The sequence below is a fragment of the Schistocerca americana genome, chromosome 2, assembly GCF_021461395.2.
Source record: "Schistocerca americana isolate TAMUIC-IGC-003095 chromosome 2, iqSchAmer2.1, whole genome shotgun sequence".
Classification (NCBI taxonomy): domain Eukaryota; kingdom Metazoa; phylum Arthropoda; class Insecta; order Orthoptera; family Acrididae; genus Schistocerca; species Schistocerca americana.
Window position 1 is genome coordinate 381,759,232 of NC_060120.1, and position 23,735 is coordinate 381,782,966.

At 38.6% G+C, this 23,735-nt stretch overlaps 1 protein-coding gene across 1 annotated transcript in view; it reads left to right on the forward strand.

The window, feature by feature from the left end:
- The window catches only part of LOC124595527, a 291,163-nt gene that overhangs the window by 153,046 nt on the left and 114,382 nt on the right, over window positions 1–23,735 (forward strand). Inside the window, exons 10-12 of the mRNA XM_047134296.1 lie at window positions 72–206; window positions 1,023–1,082; window positions 12,947–13,038. Of these exons, the coding sequence (XP_046990252.1) occupies window positions 72–206; window positions 1,023–1,082; window positions 12,947–13,038 (287 nt within the window). The remainder of the gene's footprint in view (window positions 1–71; window positions 207–1,022; window positions 1,083–12,946; window positions 13,039–23,735) is intronic.

Consider the following 23,735-nt stretch of genomic DNA (forward strand, 5'->3'; position numbering starts at 1 on the left):
TCTCTTAACATTAGTCTTGCCCTAATACTAGAAGGTGATGAAGTAAAGTTATTTTGGTGTTTGATTTTCAGTGTTCATTTTTGAGTGACAGTTCCAGTGGCTCATCCATCTGTTTACAATCTCAAGGAGGACTCTGTCATCAGTTTTGTTGCACTGAGTCAGTTGAAAACTACAGAAAGACATTGTATGCTGAACTACAAGCATCAGTAAGTCTGATAATTTTTTTTTAATTTGTAAAAATGCAGTATTTGTTGAATAATGGTTTACTAAATAGAAAATAAAACAGATTAGTATGTAGGTTAGAGATACTCTAGAATTTTGAAATACTTCTAAGAGAATGAAGTCAAACTCATTGGTAACTAGAGAAATCTGGTAGTAGATATCTTCTGCATTTCTTTAGTATTAGATGTAGTAATTGAATAAGGATAATATGATTTTAATTGCAGTCATGCCAGTTAACCAACTTTGTTTGTTAGTTTTGTGTCCTTTTTTCCAGTTTTCATAATTTTCAGTGAGTAAGATGTGATATCACAAAATATGAGCAAATAAAACCAAGTATCAGACTGATTCAAGATCAAACACAAATGAAATTGCTATGTTTACTGATCCCAATGAAGGCTTGTGTGGTATTTAATTGTTTGTACTCAACATGTGTTCCATATTTTGCATCTCCATTTAATCCTGGATAATAATTATTTCTAACTATTTTGTTATCCTTTCAGTTGTTTATTTTTTCTTCTGACTTTCTCCTTCGTTCTCAGAGATGAAAGATTTTATTAGAATAGCTCAGAATTTCCCTTCCTTTTTGTATTTTATTTTATGAGTAAAAGAGTGCATTTTCTCCTACTTTTTATGATGTAGATGGCCACTTGTGGCATATGTTGCATTTTGATGATGTTTTATAGATTTTTTAAAAATAAATTATGATGATAATCTTCAAACACAGCAATTTTAGAAGAATATAATATTCTTGCTTGCAGGATCCTTATTATTTTTAATACTGATGTGTGATGTTATTTTAGGGTGACCTCTGTCTGACGCACAAACAATTGGAGGAGCAGCTGAGGGAATGGCAAGAGAAGGTGAGCTAGAAATTTCTCACTACATATTTTGTTCGTTATGGCTGCATCAATGTGAAAGTACAATTGAAATATCCCTTACTCTGCATAAAAGGATTATAGTCGTAAGGGAATGCAAGAAGAGTAATGTTTCAAGTGGATTCTCTTATTGTACTGTTTGCAGTATTCAAGAGAAGCTAACATATTATGGTATTAGAGATATTTTTGGTATCTGGTTTTCATTGTAGCTGGCTAACAGAATGCAGAGTGTCTGGGAAATTACATAATGAAACAGAATCTCCAGAATAGGGAACAATCGGTACAGATACCAATTAAAAATGTGTGCCAGACTGAAACTTGAACTCAGGACTTTTGCCTTTTGTGGGAAAGTGCTCTGCTGACTGAGCTACCTAAGCATGACTCACGACCCATCCTCACATATCTATTTCCGCCAGTGCCTTATCTCCTACCCTCCAAACTTCACAGAATTTCTTCTGTGAAATTCATTCTAGGAATATCATCCAGGCCGTGACTAAGCCGTGCCTCCGCAATACCCCTTCTTCCAGGATTGCTAGTCCTCTGTAAGGCTTGCAGGAGAACTTCTGTGAAATTTGCAAGGTAGGAGAAGAGGTACTGGCAGAAGTAAATCTGTGAGGATGGATTGAGAGTTGTGCTTGAGCAGCTCAGTTGGTGAAGCACTTACCTGCAAAAGACAAAGTTTGAGTCTCGGTCTGGCACACAGTTTTAACCTGCCAGGAAGTTTGATATTGGGCCTGTTCTTATTCTTGTTGTCTACAAATGACCTTCAATAGTATATCCAAGAACCAGAAGTAGTGCTCTTTTTCTGATGAGACAAGTATTACAATCAAGCCTAATGGAGTAGCTTCAACTCTAGAAAATGTAAATATTATTTTCCTGAACATTTGTGAATAGTTTTCTGCAAATGGATGTCACTGAATTTAGATAAAATACAGTATATGCAGTTCAGTACTGCACAAGGCCTGAAAACACCATTAGCAGAATATACTAAACTCCAAGATGTTTATTTTGCTAAGAACCTGAACTGGAAGTGACAGGTAACAGGTCTTCTTAAATATCGTAAGTTGTGCAACTTTTGTGTCATAATTAATATCAAATTTTGGGGATGGAAATGGTCAAGTTGACTTACTATTCTTATTTTTTTTTTCACTGCATCATTTTTCTGGGGTAACTCGTCATCGAGGATAAAAGTGTTTATGGCTCAGAAGCATGGAGTAAGGATAATACACATTGCTTGCTCTAAAATCTCTTGCAGACAGCTCTTTAAACCTATTCCCTCTGCAAACCACAACAGGATTAACAAAACCCCCTTGCATATGTGGTCAGCTGTACATAGGAGCCACAAAAAGAAGCACTCATCATGCCACTGAAGTCACAGTACTGATTTTCTGATAGCCATCTTAGAAGGAAAGCTGTCCCTTGATGGAATAATGAATGCCACTACTTAACTGTAAGGTGAGTGGCACTGTGTAGATTCAGGAATAGCCCAAGTGGAGATAATGGCATAAAATTTTGGATTGTGGGGACTGGAGCTAGTTTTGGCACCAGGTAAAGTACTGGAGCATGGAAAAATTTGGTGATATCCATCAGCTGTTCCATACAGTCAGTGAAGGTATTGGAGTCAGTCAGTAGGAGTCCAAGGAATAGAATCATGTGTAACATATGCCATATTGTACTATTGTGTCTTGTAAATTATACCTCAGAATGCAACTTAGACAATAAGCAATCATAATACAGATTCAGGAACAGCCCAAGTGGAGATAATGGCATAAAATTTTGGATTTTGGGGACAAGCTAGTTTGGCACCGGGTAAAGTACTAGAGCATGGAAAGATTTGGTAATATCCATCAGCTGTTCCATGCAGTCAGTGAAGGTATTGGAGTCTGTCAGGAGGAGTCCAAGGAATAGAATCATGTGTAATATCTGCCATATTGTACTATTCTGTCTTGTAAATTATACCTCAGAGTGCAACTTAGACAATAAGCAGTCATAATACAGCTTTTTGTAGGTGACTGTCAGCAACTGTTAGATAACTGGAAAAAAAAGCACACTTGTGCCATCAACTGTACAACTGTGTGTTTACTCTCTACCAGTTTGTTATTACATTTATCTTCACCGGAGAAGATGCAGATGATTATAATAATTGAAACCCCTGAGAATAAACATGCAATTGTACAGCTGATGGCAGAAATAAGCTATTCTCAAAGTAAGTAATAATTTTTTTTTATTTGTCTCCCTCCCATAATCTAGATCCTAGATTATCACCATCAGAAATTCATGTAAAAGACCGAGCGAGGTGGCGCAGAGGTTAGTGCACTGGACTCGCATTTGGGAGGACGACGGTTCAATCCCGCATCTGGCCATCCTGATTTAGGTTTTCCGTAATTTCCCTAACCACTCCAGGCAAATGCCGGGATAGTTCCTTCGAAAGGGCACGGCCGACATCCTTCCCCATTGTTCCCTAATCCTATGACACCGATGACCTCGCTGTCTGGTCTCTCCCCAAACAACCCAACCCAACCAACTCATGTAGAAGAAGAACTAGAATTCTCATGAAACTATTTAGAAGTGTTTAAATGTCCAGTTTCCATGTGGGAAGTACTGCTGTGTATGGTGTAGCCATTTAATTAGATAGGATACAAATGTAATGTTAAGTGAACTAAGCATGGAATTAAAAGAAGTCTCTCCAAACCTGTTCCATAAAATTAGGGCAATACTTGGTCTGTTGGTTAATTTCAGTGTTGTGTTAGGGACACATACTTTGGTCAGTTTGACCAACAAAATTGTGTACCCCATGGAAACACTGTGAATAATGCTCCTTTTGTAACATTCTTTAACAATGGTTCCATAATACTGAAACTCATTTCAGTATTCATTATTTATTTATTTCATTTTTTTGTGTTCTCTTCTTCCTTCAGTGCTTGCTTAGAAGTTTGCTTAACATGTGAATTTGAGACCTAGTTGGCTAGAGGACTGGTCTGATAAGACTTGTTTTATATTCTCTGTGTAATATATCTGATTGAGGATATTTGAATGTTTCACATTGTGCTTTTAATTTGCCAGGACTTTGTTTGAGAGGAACAATTCTAAACTTTAGAATCTCATTGAGCATCCCAGGCTTCATCTTTTTCAAGAGACAGTCATGTGTGCTCCATGTGTGTCATTTGAAGTTCGCATTACGAAAGCAATAGCCATCTTGCTGTGGCTCAACAGAAAGAACTGAGGTGTATACCAAGCTATTCTGCTGATATTTTGCAAAACATACATTTTTACATAGTTTGCGCACAGTTGCGTAGTGTAGAGTGTAACTAGATTTAGTAAAGATTTAGATTGTGAACTACTTTGAAGACATTATATTCTGATTTAAATTAGATGGCGTCTGATGTTTATGATCCAAATTTACAGTGTTGCCACAACAAGTATCTATCTCATAAAAAAAATGATTTTGAAAATCTGTAACGTGAAATGGTATTGGTCTCTATATTGTCCCTCAGCATGTCAGAATTTGTACTTAATTTTAATTAGGGTCAGAGCTATGTTATTTTTTTTGACATTGTTGAAATTTTTCTTCCAGGTAACACATTCAGATTTATCGCATTATACAGAAACCATTGAACTTGCAGCAATACTTTTTTTATAATTACGGGAACACCTCATTTTTCCAGTGGATATTCCAGTGATGGTTACTGCATTGTACTTACTATATTTAAACTTTGGAAAATGACATTTTTCTGCAATTTTGTCGATATTTAATTTAGAACAAGTATGAAGTTTAATTTCTATGTATCTTACAAAAATAACATAAAAAGTCTGTAATTCACATTTGGTAACCGAGCGAGTTGACGCAGTGGTTAGCACACTGGACTCGCATTTGGGAGGACGACGGTTCAATCCCACGTCTGGCCATCCTGATTTAGGTTTTCTGTGATTTCCCTAAATCGCTCCAGGCAAATGTCGGGATGGTTCCTTTGAAAGGGCACAGCCGACTTCCTTCCCCGTCCTTCCCTAATCCGATGAGACCGATGACCTTGCTGTTTGGTCTCTTCCCCCAAACAACCCAACCCCAACCCCACATTTGGTATAGATTTCTGTAGTGTCTCTAAGAATACAAAAATCATTTTTTAATTTTAAGTAGGGTAAGTGCAAAGATTTTTATTGAAGTAAGTGAAATTTTCGCATCTGGAGAAGCTATTTAGTTGAGAATTGGCAGGCAGAGTGCTTTGTGCGTATAGGAGTGGCAACACAGTGGGAGCTAACAATGCCTTACGTAGCTTCTGCAGCAAGCCTGCTGTACCATATATAACAATAAGGGAGCAGTTGGTGTATTGGTGCCAGAAGTGTGATAGGTGTCAAATGCCAACTAATTTAAATCGGACTTAAAAATGTTGACAGGGGTCTTCTAGATCAATCTCGTACCTATCTTCAGAAATGAACCTGCTGTGGCACCTGTAACCAAGGAAGCAATGTCTGATTTTTCCTTTTCCATTTTGACTAATTCAGATCAGCTTTTGCCTAATCAGTCATGCTAGTACATAATTCCCACAGAAAATGTTCAACAGTGATGCCCAACAAAACCATCATGTGCCATTTAGCCAAAGGATCATGTTAAGGAACTTGATGCAGCAGGCATTTCTGGTCTTATACAGAGGTAGAACAAATACTATCATAGATGCTTGATGGACCCAGACATTGTGTTTTTAAAATGGTCCCGAATAAAATTTTATATTCTTACTGTAAGTACAAAATGTTGCTGCTTACTTTTGATACAAAGTTAGCAGAAGATCTTTTGTTTTTCACCATTGTGTTATTTTATTTTGCCTACTGAGTTAGTTCCCCATATTTTATGCTAATGGTGAACTATGGTTAATCAAGAAGGAACTGTATCTGATGAAATATGAGGTGGAGAGAAGCTGCTCCAACACTCTTATTACCTTAGTATGCAGCAGATAAATTAGTGTAGATGATACAGAAGTCATTTTCTTATGAAACAGAGCTGGCCGAAGTGGCCGTGCGGTTAAAGGTGCTGCAGTCTGGAACTGCAAGACCGCTACGGTCGCAGGTTCGAATCCTGCCTCGGGCATGGATGTTTGTGATGTCCTTAGGTTAGTTGGGTTTAACTAGTTCTAAGTTCTAGGGGACTAATGACCTCAGGAGTTGAGTCCCATAGTGCTCAGAGCCATTTGAACCATTTTTTTATGAAACAGAAAATGGAGGTTGGTACCAGCATACACAAGGACTAAGCAAAATGATGTAGCAGAGAAATAAGTAGAAGCAGCATGCTAGGAAGAAAAGCTATTGCTCATGTAACACCCCCTGGTGTATATTATGACTATTGCAGAACATAATGACTAACTGATAGAAAAAGTAACTTGAAGCTGCTTTAAGACACTGATTAAACTTTTATGTGACATCAGAGCTTCTTGTTAATTGAATTGGATTGTAATGTGTTTCACGATGCCTTGCCCATTCTGTAAATTACGCTAACAACCAGCCAATATTTTGTATAAAATTGACAGAATGGCTACCCACAGTTACCCTCAGGTGGCAAAATTTCAGTACTTCCAAATATCCAGATCACCAACTAAATGGATTGCTCAAAGGAAAAATAAATTTACACTGTATGACTAAAATTGTTGGTTTTGTTCAATAGTTATTACAGTGTACAGTACACTGCACATTTCTTTATCATTATAAAATCAATCTGCAGTGAATGTCTTAAAAGACAAAACTTTCCAGTGACCAATGAATACAGTACATGCTTTGTTGTACACACAATGCACCCAATGTACTGCTTGTGGTGCCCGTCATTCGGGGTGGACTGCATCAGTCTGTCATGCCCTTAATGTGTACACTGATTTGTCACTATATATTCCATTTTCTGTCTCTTTTGTTTTATTTTGTGCTTGTGTTTTAATTTGCTGTAGGCATACATTTTCTAAAAGGAAACACATTGTCTTATCATTGGCAGACAAAATAAAAGTCCTCGAGCAGTTAGACAGGGGCACGAATAGTAAGCAGATAGCTGAGATGATGCATGGGAACATCAGAAATTTCAGGCAAAAACAAGTTCTCATTTCTCAACTTTGTGTCTGTCTCTGGGGATGAAGATGGGAGTTCATTGAGAAAAGTAATGAAAACAACAGAAAACCGAGAGCTTGAAGAGGCCGTATTCAAGTGACTTTTGCAGCAGCAAGCACTGGAAAACCCTCTTTGAAGGCAGTTGTTTGTGGAAAAGCAAAACTTTTAGCCAATAAAATCAACAGATTGTTTTCCTTTAAAGCAAATTGTGACTGGTTACGGAATTTCAAGGCGAGGCATGGTTTTCATGAGTTGGATTTAAGTGGAGCCAGCTGCCAGAGTCTGTGGTCATATGTGTGAGTTGGGTTTCCGTGCGTGTGTGTGTGTGTGTGTGTGTGTGTGTGTGTGTGTGTGTGTGTGTGTGTTTATTTTTGATAAAGGCCTTGTTGGCCAAAAGGTAACTTTCGAACAGTCTTTTTGTTGTGCCTTTCTGCGACTCAGCATCTTCGCTAGATGATGAGCAGCAACTATCCTTTCCATTTCATTATATTGTTGACCTGGTTTCATGATTTATCCAACTATGCAACATCTAGGAATGTGGCTTGTTGGGTTGAGTAGGACCAGGTGAAGCAAATGGTGGAGAAGTTGTTGAGGTTCTGGAGGTACATGGATAGTGTATTCTCACCTTCAATGCATATAGAAAAGATGTCATCAGTGAGACTGAACCAGGTCAGGGGTTTAGAATTCTGGGTTTATAGAAAGGATTCCTCTAGATGGTCTGTGAATAGGTTGGCATAGGATGGTGCCATTCTGGTGCCCATAACCATACCCTGGACTAGTTTGTAGGAAATGCCTTCAAAGGATAAGTAATTGTGAGTGAAGATATAGTTGGTCATGGTGACTAGGAAGGAAGTTGCTGGTTTGGTATTCATCGGGCATTGGGAAAGGTAGTGTTCAATAGTGGTAAGACCATGGGCATTAGGGATGTTAGTGTATAGGAAGTGGCATCAATAGTGACTAGCAGGGCACCGTATGGTAAAGGGACAGGAGCTGTGTAGAGTTGGTGGAGGAAATTATTATTATCTTTTATATAGGAGGGTAGGTTCCAGGTAATATGTTGAAGGTGTTGGTCAACGAGAGCGGAGATTCTCTCAGTGGGGGCACAGTAACTGGCCACAATGGGCGTCCTGGGTGATAAGGTATATGGACTTCAGGAAGCATGGAGAAGGTAGGAGTTCGGGGAGTGGTAGGGGTGAACAGGGAGACGGACTCTGAGGAGAGGTTCTGGGATGGGCCTAAGGCTTTGAGTAGTGACTGGAGATCCTTCTAGATTACTGGAATGGATCACTGTGGCAAAGTTTGTAGGTGGAAGCATCTGACAGCTGGAGAAGTGCTCCCGCCAGGCAATCCTTGCGGTTCATAACACCAGCGGTGGAGCCACTACAAACAAATCCTGAGTACGACTATGGGCACTCGCGTGGCACCATCCTATGCCAACCTATTCATAGGCCGTCTAGAGCAATCCTTCCTAAAAACACAGAATCCTAAAACTCCTCACCTGGTTCAGATTCATTGATGACATCTTTGCTATCTGGATCGAAGGTAAGGATGCCATATCCACATTCTTCCAGAACCTCAACAACTTCTCCCCAATTTACTTTACCTGGTCCTACTCAACCCAACAAGCCATCTTCCTAGATGTTGACCTCCACCTCAAAGATGGTTACATCAGTACCTCCATCCATATCAGACCTACTGCCAATACCTCCATTTCGACATTGCCACCTGTTCCATATTAAGAAATCCTTCCATACAGTGTAGCCACCCGTGTTCATCGCATCTGCAGTGGCAAACAGACCCTCTTGAAATATATTGAGGGTCTCACTGAAGCCTTCACTGACCATTATTATCCTCCCAACCATGTACAAAATTATATCTCCCATGCCTTATATTTCCAGTCTCCCAGCACCTCCCAAAGTCCCAGCGTCCGGCCACAGAGGAGCATTCTCCTCGTAACTCAGTACCACTCAGCACTGGAGCAACTGAATTATATTCTCTGCCATGGTTTTGATTACCTCTTGTTGTGCCCTGGAATGAGAAATATCCTGCCCACTATCCTTCCCCACCCCTCCCACAAAGGTATTCCGCCATCCATGAACCCTACTTGTTGCATAACACTGCCTTGGAGCATGATTGAACCTGCTTTTATGTGTGAAATTCCTCTTTGTTAAGAGCAATAAGCTGCATTCTGTTTGCTAGGACCTTTTCTGTCCAATGACAAAGCTGTTCTGATACCACATACATTCATAATCTGTTCATTAGGTGATAGTGCTGAACAGTTTCAAACATCTTTGAAAAACAAGGATCACACCATCACCACCCCCACCACCAACAACAACAACAACAACTGGACACCAGTATCAACTGACTTCTGTGTCTTTTGAATGAACAGAGCGAGCTGGGTTTCACAAGATTGTTGTTTACGGAATTTGTGTTCATTCCTGTAGATTTATGGTCTCCAGAGATTCCTATCAATTTATGGTCCCAGAAATGTCATAGTATGAGAGCATAAATTGTGTTCCAAATCCTACAACACATTCACATCAGTGATGTAGGCCTATAGTTTTGTGCATCTCTTTGATGGCTCTTTTTGGAAATTGGAGTGGCCGGCTACTTTTCCAATCACTTGGAACACATCATCCCAATAGCATCCCACAGTAGACTCCTGACAGAAGACGAATAACTTCTTTAATATACTGTATGTGGAATCGTTTAGGTATTCCATCAGATACGGTTACACTGTCTCTCTGTTGAGTAATTTTATGTTCACCCAAGAATTTCTGTTATTGTTATAAACTCAAATTTGCACTTCAACAACTTGAGATATACTTACTTTCACAGTCAGTTATCTCAATATGATCACTACAAAAAACTGTCACAAACTCATACTGTCATGTAGCACTATCTTGTGCTGACTGTTGCTTTGAATGCTGTAAATGACTGCTACAGTGTGTTTCATTCATAGAAGTACCTAAGTCTACAACTAGATTTCTCTGTGTTTCAATAGTATCAGCTGTTTTGTGTGGAAGGCACTGGTACTTCAAAACAAAATTATTAAAATGGTGTTTTGAGGCAGGAACCACTGGTGCTCAAAGGGTTAAGACAAATGTGAGGATGGTTCCTTTGAAAAGACATGGTCAAGTTCCTTTCCCATTCTTTCCTAATCCAAGCTTGTGCTCCATCTCTATTGACCTCATCTCACCAAGACTGTAAAACCTTTTCTTCTTCTTCTTCTTCTTCTTCTTGTTTGTTAAAGTGTATGTGTTTTGTTGAATTTGAATTCCAGAATTTTCATAATTTTGTATGAGGCTTTTAGGTGTTATGGATTTAAGGATAAATTTCTGTAAATTCTGAACCACAAATTGTCATTAGGAATCCATGAGAGTTGAAGTAACATTGTTCATAAACTTCATTATCTTTGAAAAGAAAAAGCTTTTTATTGCTTTTTAAATATTATCAGAAATTGACTACTAGCTATGGAAGGTACCATTGCAGTATGAGCTGCACAGGAGACAGACAGGCTGACTGGCAGACAGAATTGGACCAGTCTAGAAACGAAATACTTTCCCTTGTTTTTGAGTGTGTACTCACTTTCATAGGTGATGCTTTCCCAGTAATTTGTTTCTGTGATTCTGTACACAAGTAAACGAAAATATGAAGAAATTACTACTACTATTACTACTGCCCTACTACTACTTCTGTTACTGTTGTCATAATTTCCAGAATTCAGTATATAGGTGCTAAAAATTTGAAATTTGTCACAATGCTAAGCTGCAAGTTTTCTCTCCATTATAAGAAATGTTTAATTGCCATTGATAATTAATAATGTACCATTGTTGGGCACATAACTTAAGTTTACTGTGACAGAATTACTATTTTAAATTCCCTCCTCCTGTTCATTGGAATGTAATCTGCAATCCCCACCCTCTCTCTCTCTCTCTCTCTCTCTCTCTCTCTCTCTCTCTCTCTCTCTCGGCCATTTGTCCTCACCCAAATGGCATACATGTCCATACAATGGAAAATCCAGAATGGAATGTAACGATATTATGAGAAGAAAAGTTGCTACTCACCATATAGCGGAGATGTTGAGTCGCAGCTAGGCACAACGAAAAGACTCTCACAATTAAAGCTTTCAGCCATTAAGGCCTTTGTCAACAATAGACACACACACACACACACACACACACACACACACATATGACTGCGGTCATGTGTATGAGTTGCATTTGTGTGTGTGTGTGTGTGTGTGTGTGTGTGTGTGTGTGTATTGTTGACAAATGGCTCAATGGCCAAAAGCTTTAATTGAGAGTGTCTTTTTGTTGTGCCTAGGTACGACTCAGCATCTCCACTATATGGTGAGCAACTTTCCTTCCCATAATACATGTCCGTACATCAGAATTGTTTTGCTTTAGTGTTATCCATTATAGTGCTGCCCAGGTTCATTTTCTTACATATGTCTTCATTTTTAATTTTATGCTAGCAAGTCATCTTACATAACAACTTCAAAATCCAATCTCCACATAAAAATAAGCTCCACTTGATTCTTTCCGTCATTTCCCATGTTTCTGCTCTGTATGTTGCTACACTTCTACAATAGTTTTAAATATCCTGATCTTCGTTTCTGATGTAATATGTGTTTTCCATGAAGCCCCTTTTAAATATTTAGTTGCTTGTATATCTTGGCCATTACAGTTCTTAATCTTGCTTTTGCTGAATCCATCCTTGTTAATAACAACTAACATTTTTATAAGACTCCGCAGACCTTGCTTTGCCAAAATCTAACATCAGGACTTTACTCATTTCTCCAGTAACCAAATGTTCCACTCCATTTGCTTAAAATTAATGGTTAAATTCCATTCCTGGTATTCTCCATAACAATAAAACTGTGTCAGTCAGAGATCAGTTCTTCAAATCAGCAGGCACCACCATAACATAAACAATGGACCCCATTTATCAGACACTGCTGCAGAGCTAAGTTGTCTGATTATTTTGGTCACTTATAAACAGAATCAAGTTTGAACTGAGAGAAATCCCTCAAAAATTAATTCTAGGTGCTTCTGGGATATTCACTGATTAAATTGTGTGAGAACGAGTCTCTGATAAATTTTCAAACGCCATTTCCATTATCCAGGTCATAAATGTTTCTGGATGTTACAGTTTCACAGTATGGAACCAAATGTTTTGTGCTAATTGGTTCATCACAAAAAATGCACAGTTTCGATCACCATGTAATTATGAAGCTGTAGTACAGTATATGTTTTCTTGCACATATTTGAAGTTTTCTTTCATAGTGATGACAGGGAGGGCATAGATTTATGGGAAGGGTGTTACAAATTTCCTTGAGAGTCAAATGAATAATGGCTAACCTCTACAGTTCACATATTGTTCTTGTTCTATGTCATTTTAGGGATTTCAATGTGAACAAACTACTTCTTACTTGTAAATGTAGCATCGTATGATTGATTTATTAGAATGAAGGGAGTTATTGTTATTTTGCTCCATGCAAGAATGTGGAGGTAAAGTACTGCCTTACTTCAGAACAATTCTGCCAGCTACAAACAAAATGTTTATACTTACTCTGCTTTGGGTGAAGTATCAAGTAACTGTGTACTCAACAGAAAATTAGCCGTCGAGAGATTGGAAAGACTTCACATGGACTATTTTGCTATTGAATCTCTAGTAATTCTTCATCCTAAAATGTAATAATTTGACTAATCATATTTCTTTTGTTTTGATACCTTTCAGTAACCACATCAATTCTATCTTTTCAGGCTATAAAGTATAAACAAGAGTTGGATGAATACAAAGAAAATGAAAAGGTTGCGAAAGAAATTGTTAAGTCGGCAGTTGAGCATTTAGAACTGTAAGTTATTGTCATAAATTACATTTGTTACATATTGCATTAAGTGTGTGTGTGTGTGTGTGTGTGTTACAGAGAGTGGAGGGGGGGGGGGGGGAGCTTTGTTCATTCATTTTCCTTGATACAAATGCGGGTGTAGAACTTCAGAATGAGGAACTACAGAGCACTATATTTGCCTCTATCTGTTTGCGTAAAATATCTGCAAATATTTGTCAGAAAATGAAATTAACTTCATAAAAGAAGGAAAACCCAATACACATGCATCATATTGGAAAATCGTGTGTGGAATACAAACAATGGAATGAATATAGTGAAAAAGTGCTGAGTTGTAGATAAAAACCAGAAAGCTGTAGCCATGAGTGAGGTGTTCATGTAGTTACAGATTATGTCCCAGAGGACAGTATGATTGAATTCAGTGATTGCTTCATGACCTGTGCCAGTGACTGAGGTGGCATAGTGGTCAAGATGGTGGGTGGCCTCACACTCATAAGGAATGGAGCTCAAATCCCTGTCTGCTGATCAAGATTTAGGGTTCTGTGCTTTCCCTGAATCATTTGATGCAAATGCTTGGATGGGTCATTAGGAAATACCATGACATATTTCCTACCTCATCTGTGACCGTTCTGTGCTTGTGCTCCATATTTAGTAATGATGATGATGATATCATTAGGATGTTAAATCCAAATCGTCGTTCCTCAGTTCCTGAGAGCCTGTGCTATCTCCTCCTCCACCCTGGTGTCATTACACATGTCGTAGTATTGAGTCTGTCTTCAGCTGCCAGAGACTGTGTGTGTATGTGTCTTTTTTTTTTTACAAAGGCCTTGTTGGCAGAAAGCTTATTTTGTGACAGACTTTTTGTTGTGCATATCTGCAACTCTGCATCTCTGCTATATTATGAGTAGCAACTATCCTTTTCATAATATTGTTACATTACATCCTGGATTTTCCACTGTTTGACTTGTCCTAGTATCCCATCCTCCTCCTTGTCAGTGTTTCCCACATGCCTATTGCCTCACTGGTTTTGTGGAGAACCTCCTCATTTCTTATATCATCACTCCACTTTATTTTGAACATCTTTCCATAGCAAAACATCTCAAATGCTTCAATTCTCTTCTTTTGCAGTTTTCCAACAGTCCATGATTCTAGAATGAATTTTTCACTTTGGAGAGCAGAAGTAAAGCTGTGAGGATGGATTGTGAGTTTTGCTTTGGTAACTCAGTTGGCAGAGGTCTTGCCTGTGAAAGGCAAAGGTCCCAATTTTGAGTATTGGTCCAGCACACAGTTTTAATCTACCAGAAAGTTTCTGTCCATGATTCACTTCGATACTACACTGTGCTTCATATGTTCCATCTCAGAATTTTTTCCTCAAATTAAGGTCTATATTTTACACTAATAGACTTCTTTTAGCAAGTACTATTCTCTTTAGCTATATGGTCTGCCTCTTATGTCCTTCTTGCTCTGTCTGTCATGTATTTCTATGCTTCCAAGATTGCAGAATTCCGTCACTTCGTCTACTACAATGTCCCCAGTTTTGATGCCAACTTTATCATCAATCTCATTTCTGTTATTCATCATTGCTTTTACCTTTCTTTAATTTACTTTCAATGCACATTCAGTGCTCATTACACTATTCACACATTCTGTAATTTTTCCATTAGCGGCTTGTCCCGCAAAATTATACAAATTCTCTACAGTGTGGTGGCCTATAGCCTATTGACTTGCGATGGCAGTAATCGTAACTAAATTGAACATATTAATTTTATATACATAAACTGAACTGTTCAAATATATTTAAATTTTATAATTAATAGCTTAATATTTGGCATTTGGAGGAATTGCATCCAGGTCTGCAAATTACCAGTCTGTGCTTTAGACCACTCGCACATGGAGTCCTGTCGATGACACTTTAAAAATCCCTCATACTCTACGCTTATGCAATCTGCTACATGCAATTTTATTTTAAACTGACCTTTTAAATTTAGTAATCTGTGGCAAATGCTTGCTTTCAGACTAAATATTTGTTCAGAACATGATCTACCCTTCCTAAAACCACCTTAATGTTTGCCTAAATTACTTTCCAGAGTTGTGTCTACTCTGTTTAGTATGATCTTGGAAAATGATATATGCAACTGATTGCAAAGAAATTCGTTTGTTAACATCCTGTTCAGTGCCTTTCTTGTGTAATGGATGTATCAAGGCTGCCTTCCACTCCCCTGGGAGTTTTTGTGTTTTGCAAGCTTTCTCAGAGATTAATTTTAGTTCGTTGTTTTTATTTTTAGTAAAGACCATTTTAAAAGTTCTGTTGTCATAGTCTTCACCCCTAGATATATAAAGTTTTAATAACTTCTTTAACTTCATTGATATGGGATGGGGGTGAAACTTCCAGATTTTCATTGATTGGTCTGAACAGTTAAGAAGCTGATAAAAGTATTTTTCAAGTATTTCAAAATTTTCAGTGTTACAGAAGTCAAATTGGTGAGCCTCGTACCACACTCCTCTGTTGTTAGATTTACAGAAGTACATCTCCCTAACTCTTTAAACCTCACAGTCTCCTCTAAAGGTGTACTGAAAAAGGGTCTCTGTGGCAGGTCATCTACAGGAAACAGTTCCATACTAAATTTCCTTGTATACTCATTTGTTGTACCACCATCTAGGTTACAGCCTTTGACCTGTAAGGGCAGTAATCATAACTAAATGAAGTATATTAATTTTATGTATGAAATCTGAAAACACACACACACACACACACACACACACACACACACACACACACACACACACACAGTTTGCCATTTTTTTTGGGGGGGGGGGGGGGGGGAGGATGTTGAAATCTGTGGGAATCAAATCCAGGCACACAGATTACCAGTCTGTGCTTTGCACCACTTTCCCACTGTGCCGTCATAATGACAACTGTTCTTCAAGACCGTATCATACTCTACACTTCCGCAATATACTACTAACAGTTTCAAAGAAAAATAATGATCTGGGGCTGTGAGCAATGTGGCACTCATAGTGCTGGAAGGGAAGACATCACAACATAGCATTTGCAGTAGAAAACAGGCAGCTGCATCCCCTCTCTGAGTTGATTTTAGTGCGTCTGATTGTCATTTCGGTACTTAAGCCAGGTTTCTAGTTATTGAGGAAGGTTTCTAGTTATTGAGGAGAGAGCACTACAAAACATATTTTCATCTGTTTTATATTTGTATTTATAGCAGCACACATTCGAGGATAAATGGCATAACTGTAGAGGGATTCATGGCTTGAATTCAAAGAGAAAGGGTGTAATTTAATGTAATTTCCAGCTCGCGTTCAAAACGAAATGGCATAATTTTAGTGTGATTTTTACGTTGTGCTGTAGCTCATTAGCACATGACAACTGGCCACCAATTAATTTTTCATCACTTTCACTGAGGATAGTAATGTCATCAATGAATCTTACTATTGATATCATTTCACCACAAATTTTATCCCCACTCCTGAACTTTTCTTTTCTATCATCACTTCTCAGTGTGTAAATTGAGCAGTAATGGAGAAAGACTGCATCCCTGTCTTACACCCTTTTTAATCTGAGCACTTCTCTCTTGGTCTTCCATTCTTATTATTCCATATCATGTGTTATTCACCTTTCAGCTTTAGCTTACATCTATTTTTCTGAGAATTTCAAACATTGTGCACCATTTGACATTGTAAAACACTTTTTGTTGGTTGACAAATCCCATTAGTGTGTGTTGATTTTCCTTAAACATTACCTTATCAAATGCAACATCAAAACTGATAGGTTTTTTATTTGAGTGTGAAATAACTCATTCTGCATCATTACAATTTATCGTACAAATGAGCCATAGAATATGAAACTAACTTGTGCATTTACCTTTCCTAAAGACAAACAGATCATGAATATTCTTTTCCATTTTCTTTATATTATTATTTTCATCAATTGGTTTGAATGAGCTGTGAGGTTGATTGAGCAGTAGGTTTTGCATTTATGTGCCCTTATTATATTCTAGATTGTGTGGTAGGTCTCCAGTCTCATGGATGCTACACGCTAAATTGAATAATGGTTTAGTGTCCGCTTCCCCCCAGTTATTTTGGAAATTCCACAAGAATGTTACCTATTCTTTGTGCCTTGTTTGGTCACAAGTCTTCCAGGGCATGTCAAACTTTTATTCTGATACTAGATCCCCGTGCCATCCAAATCAACACCTATTTAATTTCCTACTACTTCAGCGGACAGTTCCTGCCCCTCTGTCTCTTACACATTTAACAGCAGAATTGCCTTTGCACTCTTAACATCCCACTTATGCATTCAGTTTCACTGAAAGTTACTTTGACTGTGTTGTATGTTGACTGTTTTCTTCCAATGACAATTTCATTTTTGATTTCTTAATGGTTTTTTATGAGGTCATTTTACTTTAGCTTCCTTTCACTTCCTACTTATTTTTTTTGGAGTGGCTCGCATTGCTGAATTATCTTTCTTTTCTTGAACAATTATTGTAATTAATTTTTTCCTCAATCGATTGATGTGTTACTTTCTTTTGTTACCCAAGGATTCTTTGCAGTTACATTTGCCTGACCAACTTCCGTGATTTCCCTTCTACTGGTGTCCATACCTCCTCTGCTTAGCTGCCTATTGCAATATTCATTATCAAAGTATGTATATATCTACAACATTGGGAAAATAAGATATTCATAATCATTCCTCATTACTTCAGAGTCCAACATCTTTACGAACTGATTCTTCCAGACGATTCTCTTAAACTTTGGCATACTTTCCATTATCACTAAATTATGATGTGAAACTGTATTTGCTCCTGAGTATGTGCTACAATCCACTACCTGCTTTCAGAATCTCTGCCTCATCATGATGTACTGTAGCTGGTGTAATTCATTGTGTCAAGGCCTTCCCTAAGTCTGTTCAAAAAATTCCGGAACTTCGTCCACACAATTTTCATATGCTTACCTTTTACTTATTGTGCATTTTCTCCTGAAATACTCTCCTCCACAATTCATACACCACTCCCAGCATTGTTTCCATTTCCAGAAGCAGTTTTGATACACCTGTTGCTGGACCGCATGAAGCACCATCTGCAAATTTTGTTGTATCTCATCTATTGTTGCAATAGTCATGCACAAACAAGGATGAATGTGTGGGTGCATTATCGTGATGCAAGAGCCATGAATTGTATTGCCACATTTCAGGTCGTTTCCTCCACAAATTTTTTTGCAGGCATTGCAGCATGTCCCAATAGTACCATCAATTAACAGTTGGTCCCTGTGGCACAGATTCATGATGAACAAATCCTTAAAGAAACTGTCAGCTTGAGTTTGACATTTGACCTGACCCGACAAGTTGCGTTGCAAGGCAAAGGTCTTTCTGGTCTAACTCCCGAGCCTTGGGAGAAACTTGGTGGCAACACGATGCATTCCAAGATGCTGTGTCAGGAATTAATGACATGATACAACTGAAATAAGATAGATACTGCCTACAGGAAAATTAAAGAGACCTTTGGAGAAAGGAGAACCACTTGCATATATATAAAGAGCTTTGATGGAAGCCCAGTTCTAAGCAAAGAAGGGAAAGCAGAAAGGTGGAAGGAGTATATAGAGGGTCTATACAAGGGCGATGTACTTGAGGACAATATTATGGAAATGGAAGAGGATGTAGATGAAGATTAAATGGGAGATATGATACTGCGTGAAGAGTTTGACAGAGCACAGAAAGACCTGAGTCGAAACAAGGCCCCTGGGGTAGACAATATTCCATTAGAACTACAGACAGCCTTGGGAGAGCCAGTCCTGACAAAACTCTACCATCTGGCGAGCAAGATGTATGAGACAGGCAAAATACCCTCAGACTTCAAGAAGAATATAATAATTCCAGTCCCAAAGAAAGCAGGTGTTGACAGATGTGAAAATTACCGAACTATCAGTTTAATAAGTCACGGCTGCAAAATACTAACACGAATTCTTTACATATGAATGTAAAAACTGATAGAAGCCGACCTCGGGGAAGATCAGTTTGGATTCCGTAGAAATGTTGGAACATGTGAGGCAATACTGACCCTATGACTTATCTTAGAAGAAAGATTCAGGAAAGGCAATCCTACATTTCTAGCGTTTGTAGACTTAGAGAAAGCTTTTGACAATGTTGATTTGAATACTCTCTTTCAAATTCTGAAGGTGGCAGGGGTAAAATACAGGGAGCGAAAGGCTATTTACAATTTGTACAGAAAGCAGATAGCAGTCATGCGAGTCGAGGGGTATGAAAGGGAAGCAGTGGTTGGGAAGGGAGTGAGACAGGGTTGTAGCCTCTCCCCGATGTTATTCAATCTGTATATTGAGCAAGCAATAAAGGAAACAAAGGAAAAGTTCAGAGTAGGTATTAAAATCCATGGAGAAGAAATAAAAACTTTGAGGTTCGCCGATGACATTGTAATTCTGTCAGAGACAGCAAAGCACTTGGAAGAGCAGGTGAACGGAATGGACAGTGTCTTGAAAGGAGGATATACGATGAGGATAATGGAATGTAGTCGAATTAAGTCGGGTGATGCTGAGGGAATTAGATTAGGAAATGAGACACTTAAAGTAGTGAAGGAGTTTTGCTATTTGGGGAGCAAAATAACTGATGATGGTTGAAGTAGAGAGGACATAAAATGTAGACTGGCAATGGCAAGGAAAGTGTTTCTGAAGAAGAGAAATTTGTTAACATCGAGTATAGATTTAAGTGGTGGTGGTGGTTAGAGTTTAACGTCCCGTCGACAACGAGGTCATTAGAGACGGAGCTCATGCTCGGGTTAGGGAAGGATTGGGAAGGAAATCGGCCGTGCCCTTTCAAAGGAACCATCCCGGCATTTGCCTGAAGCGATTTAGGGAAATCACGGAAAACCTAAATCAGGATGGCTGGAGACGGGATTGAACCGTCATCCTCCCGAATGCGAGTCCAGTGTGCTAACCACTGTGCCACCTCGCTCGGTTAGATTTAAGTGTCAGGAAGTCGTTTCTGAAAGTATTTGTATGGAGTGTAGCCATGTATGGAAGTGAAACATGGACGATAAATAGTTTGGACAAGAAGAGAATAGAAGCTTTCGAAATGTGGTGCTACAGAAGAATGCTGAAGATTAGATGGGTGGATCACATAACTAATGAGGAGGTACTGAATAGAATTGGGGAGAAGAGGAGCTTGTGGCACAACTTGACTAGAAGAAGGAATCGGTTGGTAGGACATGTTCTGAGACATCGAGGGATCACCAATTTAGTATTGGAGGGCAGCGTGGAGGGTAAAAATCGTAGAGGGAGACCAAGAGATGAATACACTAAACAGATTCAGAAGGATGTAGGCTGCAGTAGGTGCTGGGAGATGAAGAAGCTTGCACAGGATAGAGTAGCATGGAGAGCTGCATCAAACCTGTCTCAGGACTGAAAACCACAACAACAACACAACTGAAATGTTACATTCTTCTGCGATCTCTAGGACAGTCAATCGTGTATTGGCATGTACAATTTCGTTGATGTTCCCGACATGAGTGTCATCGGTGGACATTTAAGGTCATCCTGAACAAGGGTCTTCTTTAACTTCTGTCCGACAATTTTTAAACCCATGTGAACCATTTATAACACCGAGTACTGCTTAATCTCTCATTACCATAAGTTTCCTGCATCATTTGGCGTGTCTCTGTAAAGGTTTTCTTTAGTTTCACACTAAATTTAATGCAGACGCGTTGGTCCTCTAACTCTGCCATCCCAAAATTCGCAAACTGTGCAATACAATGTTCTGCTCAATACAGCACTGAACAGTAACCAGCAGACATACAACAATGAAACTTCCAGCAATTCCACATTTTGCTCCTACACACTACTGACACAAAATTACGAATGTTCTGGAATTTTTTGAACAGACCTTGTATACCTCATACTCTTATTCCTTGAACAGTTTATTTACTATTTATAGCTGACATTTAGTGCAAAACTGTATTCATCTCCCCCTTGACTGTATCCTCCATGAGACCAGAATGGGGGACTAATCCAGTTTTCTGCCAATGGTGTGATCATCATCTCACTTTTTCAATTATACATCACTATTCCTGTCGATATATATTATGAGTCTTAAGTGCACATAAAGGCAGGAAGCAGAGATAGAAATGAATAGTGTGAAGAAGAAAGCAAAAATAAGGAGGGGAGTAAGGCAAGGATGCCCATTATCTCCATATTTGTTCAACTTATTTATTGAAAAAAACCATTGAAAAATTGAAAAGAATAACCAAAGGAATTAAAATTAATGGGGAGCGAATACACTATCTGTTTTGCAGATGATATAGTAGTACTTGCTGACTCAGTAAAGGGAATGGAGTTTATGTTGCTAAAATTTGCCAACATCCTAAGAGTATTTAATCCAAAAATAAATAAGAAGAAAACAAAAACTATGGTAGTAGGGAAGACAAAAGAAAATGGTTAAGTTAATATTAAACTAAAAGATGATGTTCTAGAGCAGGTTGAGAACTTCTGTTATTTGGCGAGCACAATCACTGACGACAATACATTTATCACTGATATAAAGAGAAGAAAAGCCTTGGCAAAGCAAGCTTTTAAAAATAAAAGGAATTTACTAACAGACAATCATATACACCTAGAAAGTTGGAAAAAGTTTGCCAAAACTTTTGTCTGGAATGTCTCAACATATGGATGTGAAGTGTGGACTCTGGGAAAGGCAGAGAAAAAGAGACTGGGAGCAATGGAAATGTGGGTATGGAGATGAATGACGAAAATGAGCTGGGTAGATAGAAAAAGTAATGAACAGGTCTTGAGAGAAGTGAATGAGAACAGAACACTGCTAAATTACATAGCAAGAAGAAAATCAAAAATGATACGGCACATAATGAGACACAACCAGCTCCTAAAATATGTATTTGAAGGAAAAGTTTTAGGGAAAAAACCAAGAGGCAGCCCAAGGGAAACATATTTTAATAACATCAAAGAAGATTGTTGTTGTTGTGGTCTTCAGTCCTGAGACTGGTTTGATGCAGCTCTCCATGCTACTCTATCCTGTGCAAGCTTCTTCATCTCCCAGTACCCACTGCAACCTACATCCTTCTGAATCTGCTTAGTGTATTCATCTCTAGGTCTCCCTCTACGGTTTTTACCCTCCACGCTGCCCTCCAATACTAAACTGGTGATCCCTTGATGCCTCAGAACATGTCCTACCAACCGATCCCTTCTTCTAGTCAAGTAGTGCCACAAACTTCTCTTCTCCCCAATCCTATTCAATACTTCCTCATTAGTTATGTGATCTACCCATCTAATCTTCAGCATTCTTCTGTAGCACCACATTTCGAAAGCCTCTATTCTCTTCTTGTCTAAACTATTTATCGTCCATGTTTCACTTCCATACATGGCTACACTCCATACAAATACTTTCAGAAACGACTTCCTGACACTTAAACCTATACTCGATGTTAACAAATTTCTCTTCTTCAGAAATGCTTTCCTTGCCATTGCCAGTCTACATTTTATATCCTCTCTACTTCAACCATCATCAGTTATTTTGCTCCCCCAAATAGCAAAACTCCTTTACTACTTTAAGTGTCTCATTTCCTAATCTAATTCCCTCAGCATCATCCGACTTAATTCGACTATATTCCATTATCCTCGTTTTGCTTTTGTTGATGTTCATCTTATATTCTCCATTCAAGACACTGTCCATTCCGTTCAACTGCTCCTCCAAGTCCTTTGCTGTCTCTGACAGAATTACAATGTCATCGGCGAACCTCAAAGTTTTTATTTCTTCTCCATGGATTTTAATACCTACTCCGAATTTTTCTTTAGTTTCCTTCAATGCTTGCTCAATATACAGATTGAATAACATCGGGGATAGGCTACAACCCTGTCTCACTCCCTTTCCAACCACTGCTTCCCTTTCATGTCCCTCGACTCTTATAGCTGCCCTCTGGTTTCTGTACAAATTGTAAATAGCTTTTCGCTCCCTGTATTTTATCCCTGCCACCTTCAGAATTTGAAAGAGAGTATTCCAATCAACATTGCCAGAAGCTTTCTCTAAGTCTACAAATGCTAGTAACGTAGGTTTGCCTTTCCTTACTCTAGCTTCTAAGATAAGTCGTAGGGTCAGTATTGCCTCACGTGTTCCAATATTTCTACGGAATCCAAACTGATCTTCCCCAAGGTTGGCTTCTACCAGTTTTTCCATTCGTCTGTATAGAATTCCTGTTAGTATTTTGCAGCCGTGACTTATTAAACTGATAGTTTGGTAATTTTCACATCTGTCAACACCTGCTTTCTTTGGGATTGGAATTATTATATTCTTGAAGTCTGAGGGCATTTCGCCTGTCTCATACATCTTGCTCACCAGATGGTAGAGTTTTTGTCAGGACTGGCTCTCCCAAGGCTGTCAGTAGTTCTAATGGAATGTTGTCTACCCCCGGAGCTTTGTTGCGACTCAGGTCTTTCGGTGCTCTGTCAAACTCTACACGCAGTATCGTATCTCCCATTTAATCTTCATCTACATCCTCTTCCATTTCCATAATATTGTCCTCAAGTACATCGCCCTTGTATAGACCCTCTATATACTCCTTCCACCTTTCTGCTTTCCCTTCTTTGCTTAGAACTGGGTTTCCATCTGAGCTCTTGATATTCATACAAGTGGTTCTCTTTTCTCCAATGGTCTCTTTAATTTTCCTGTAGGCAGTATC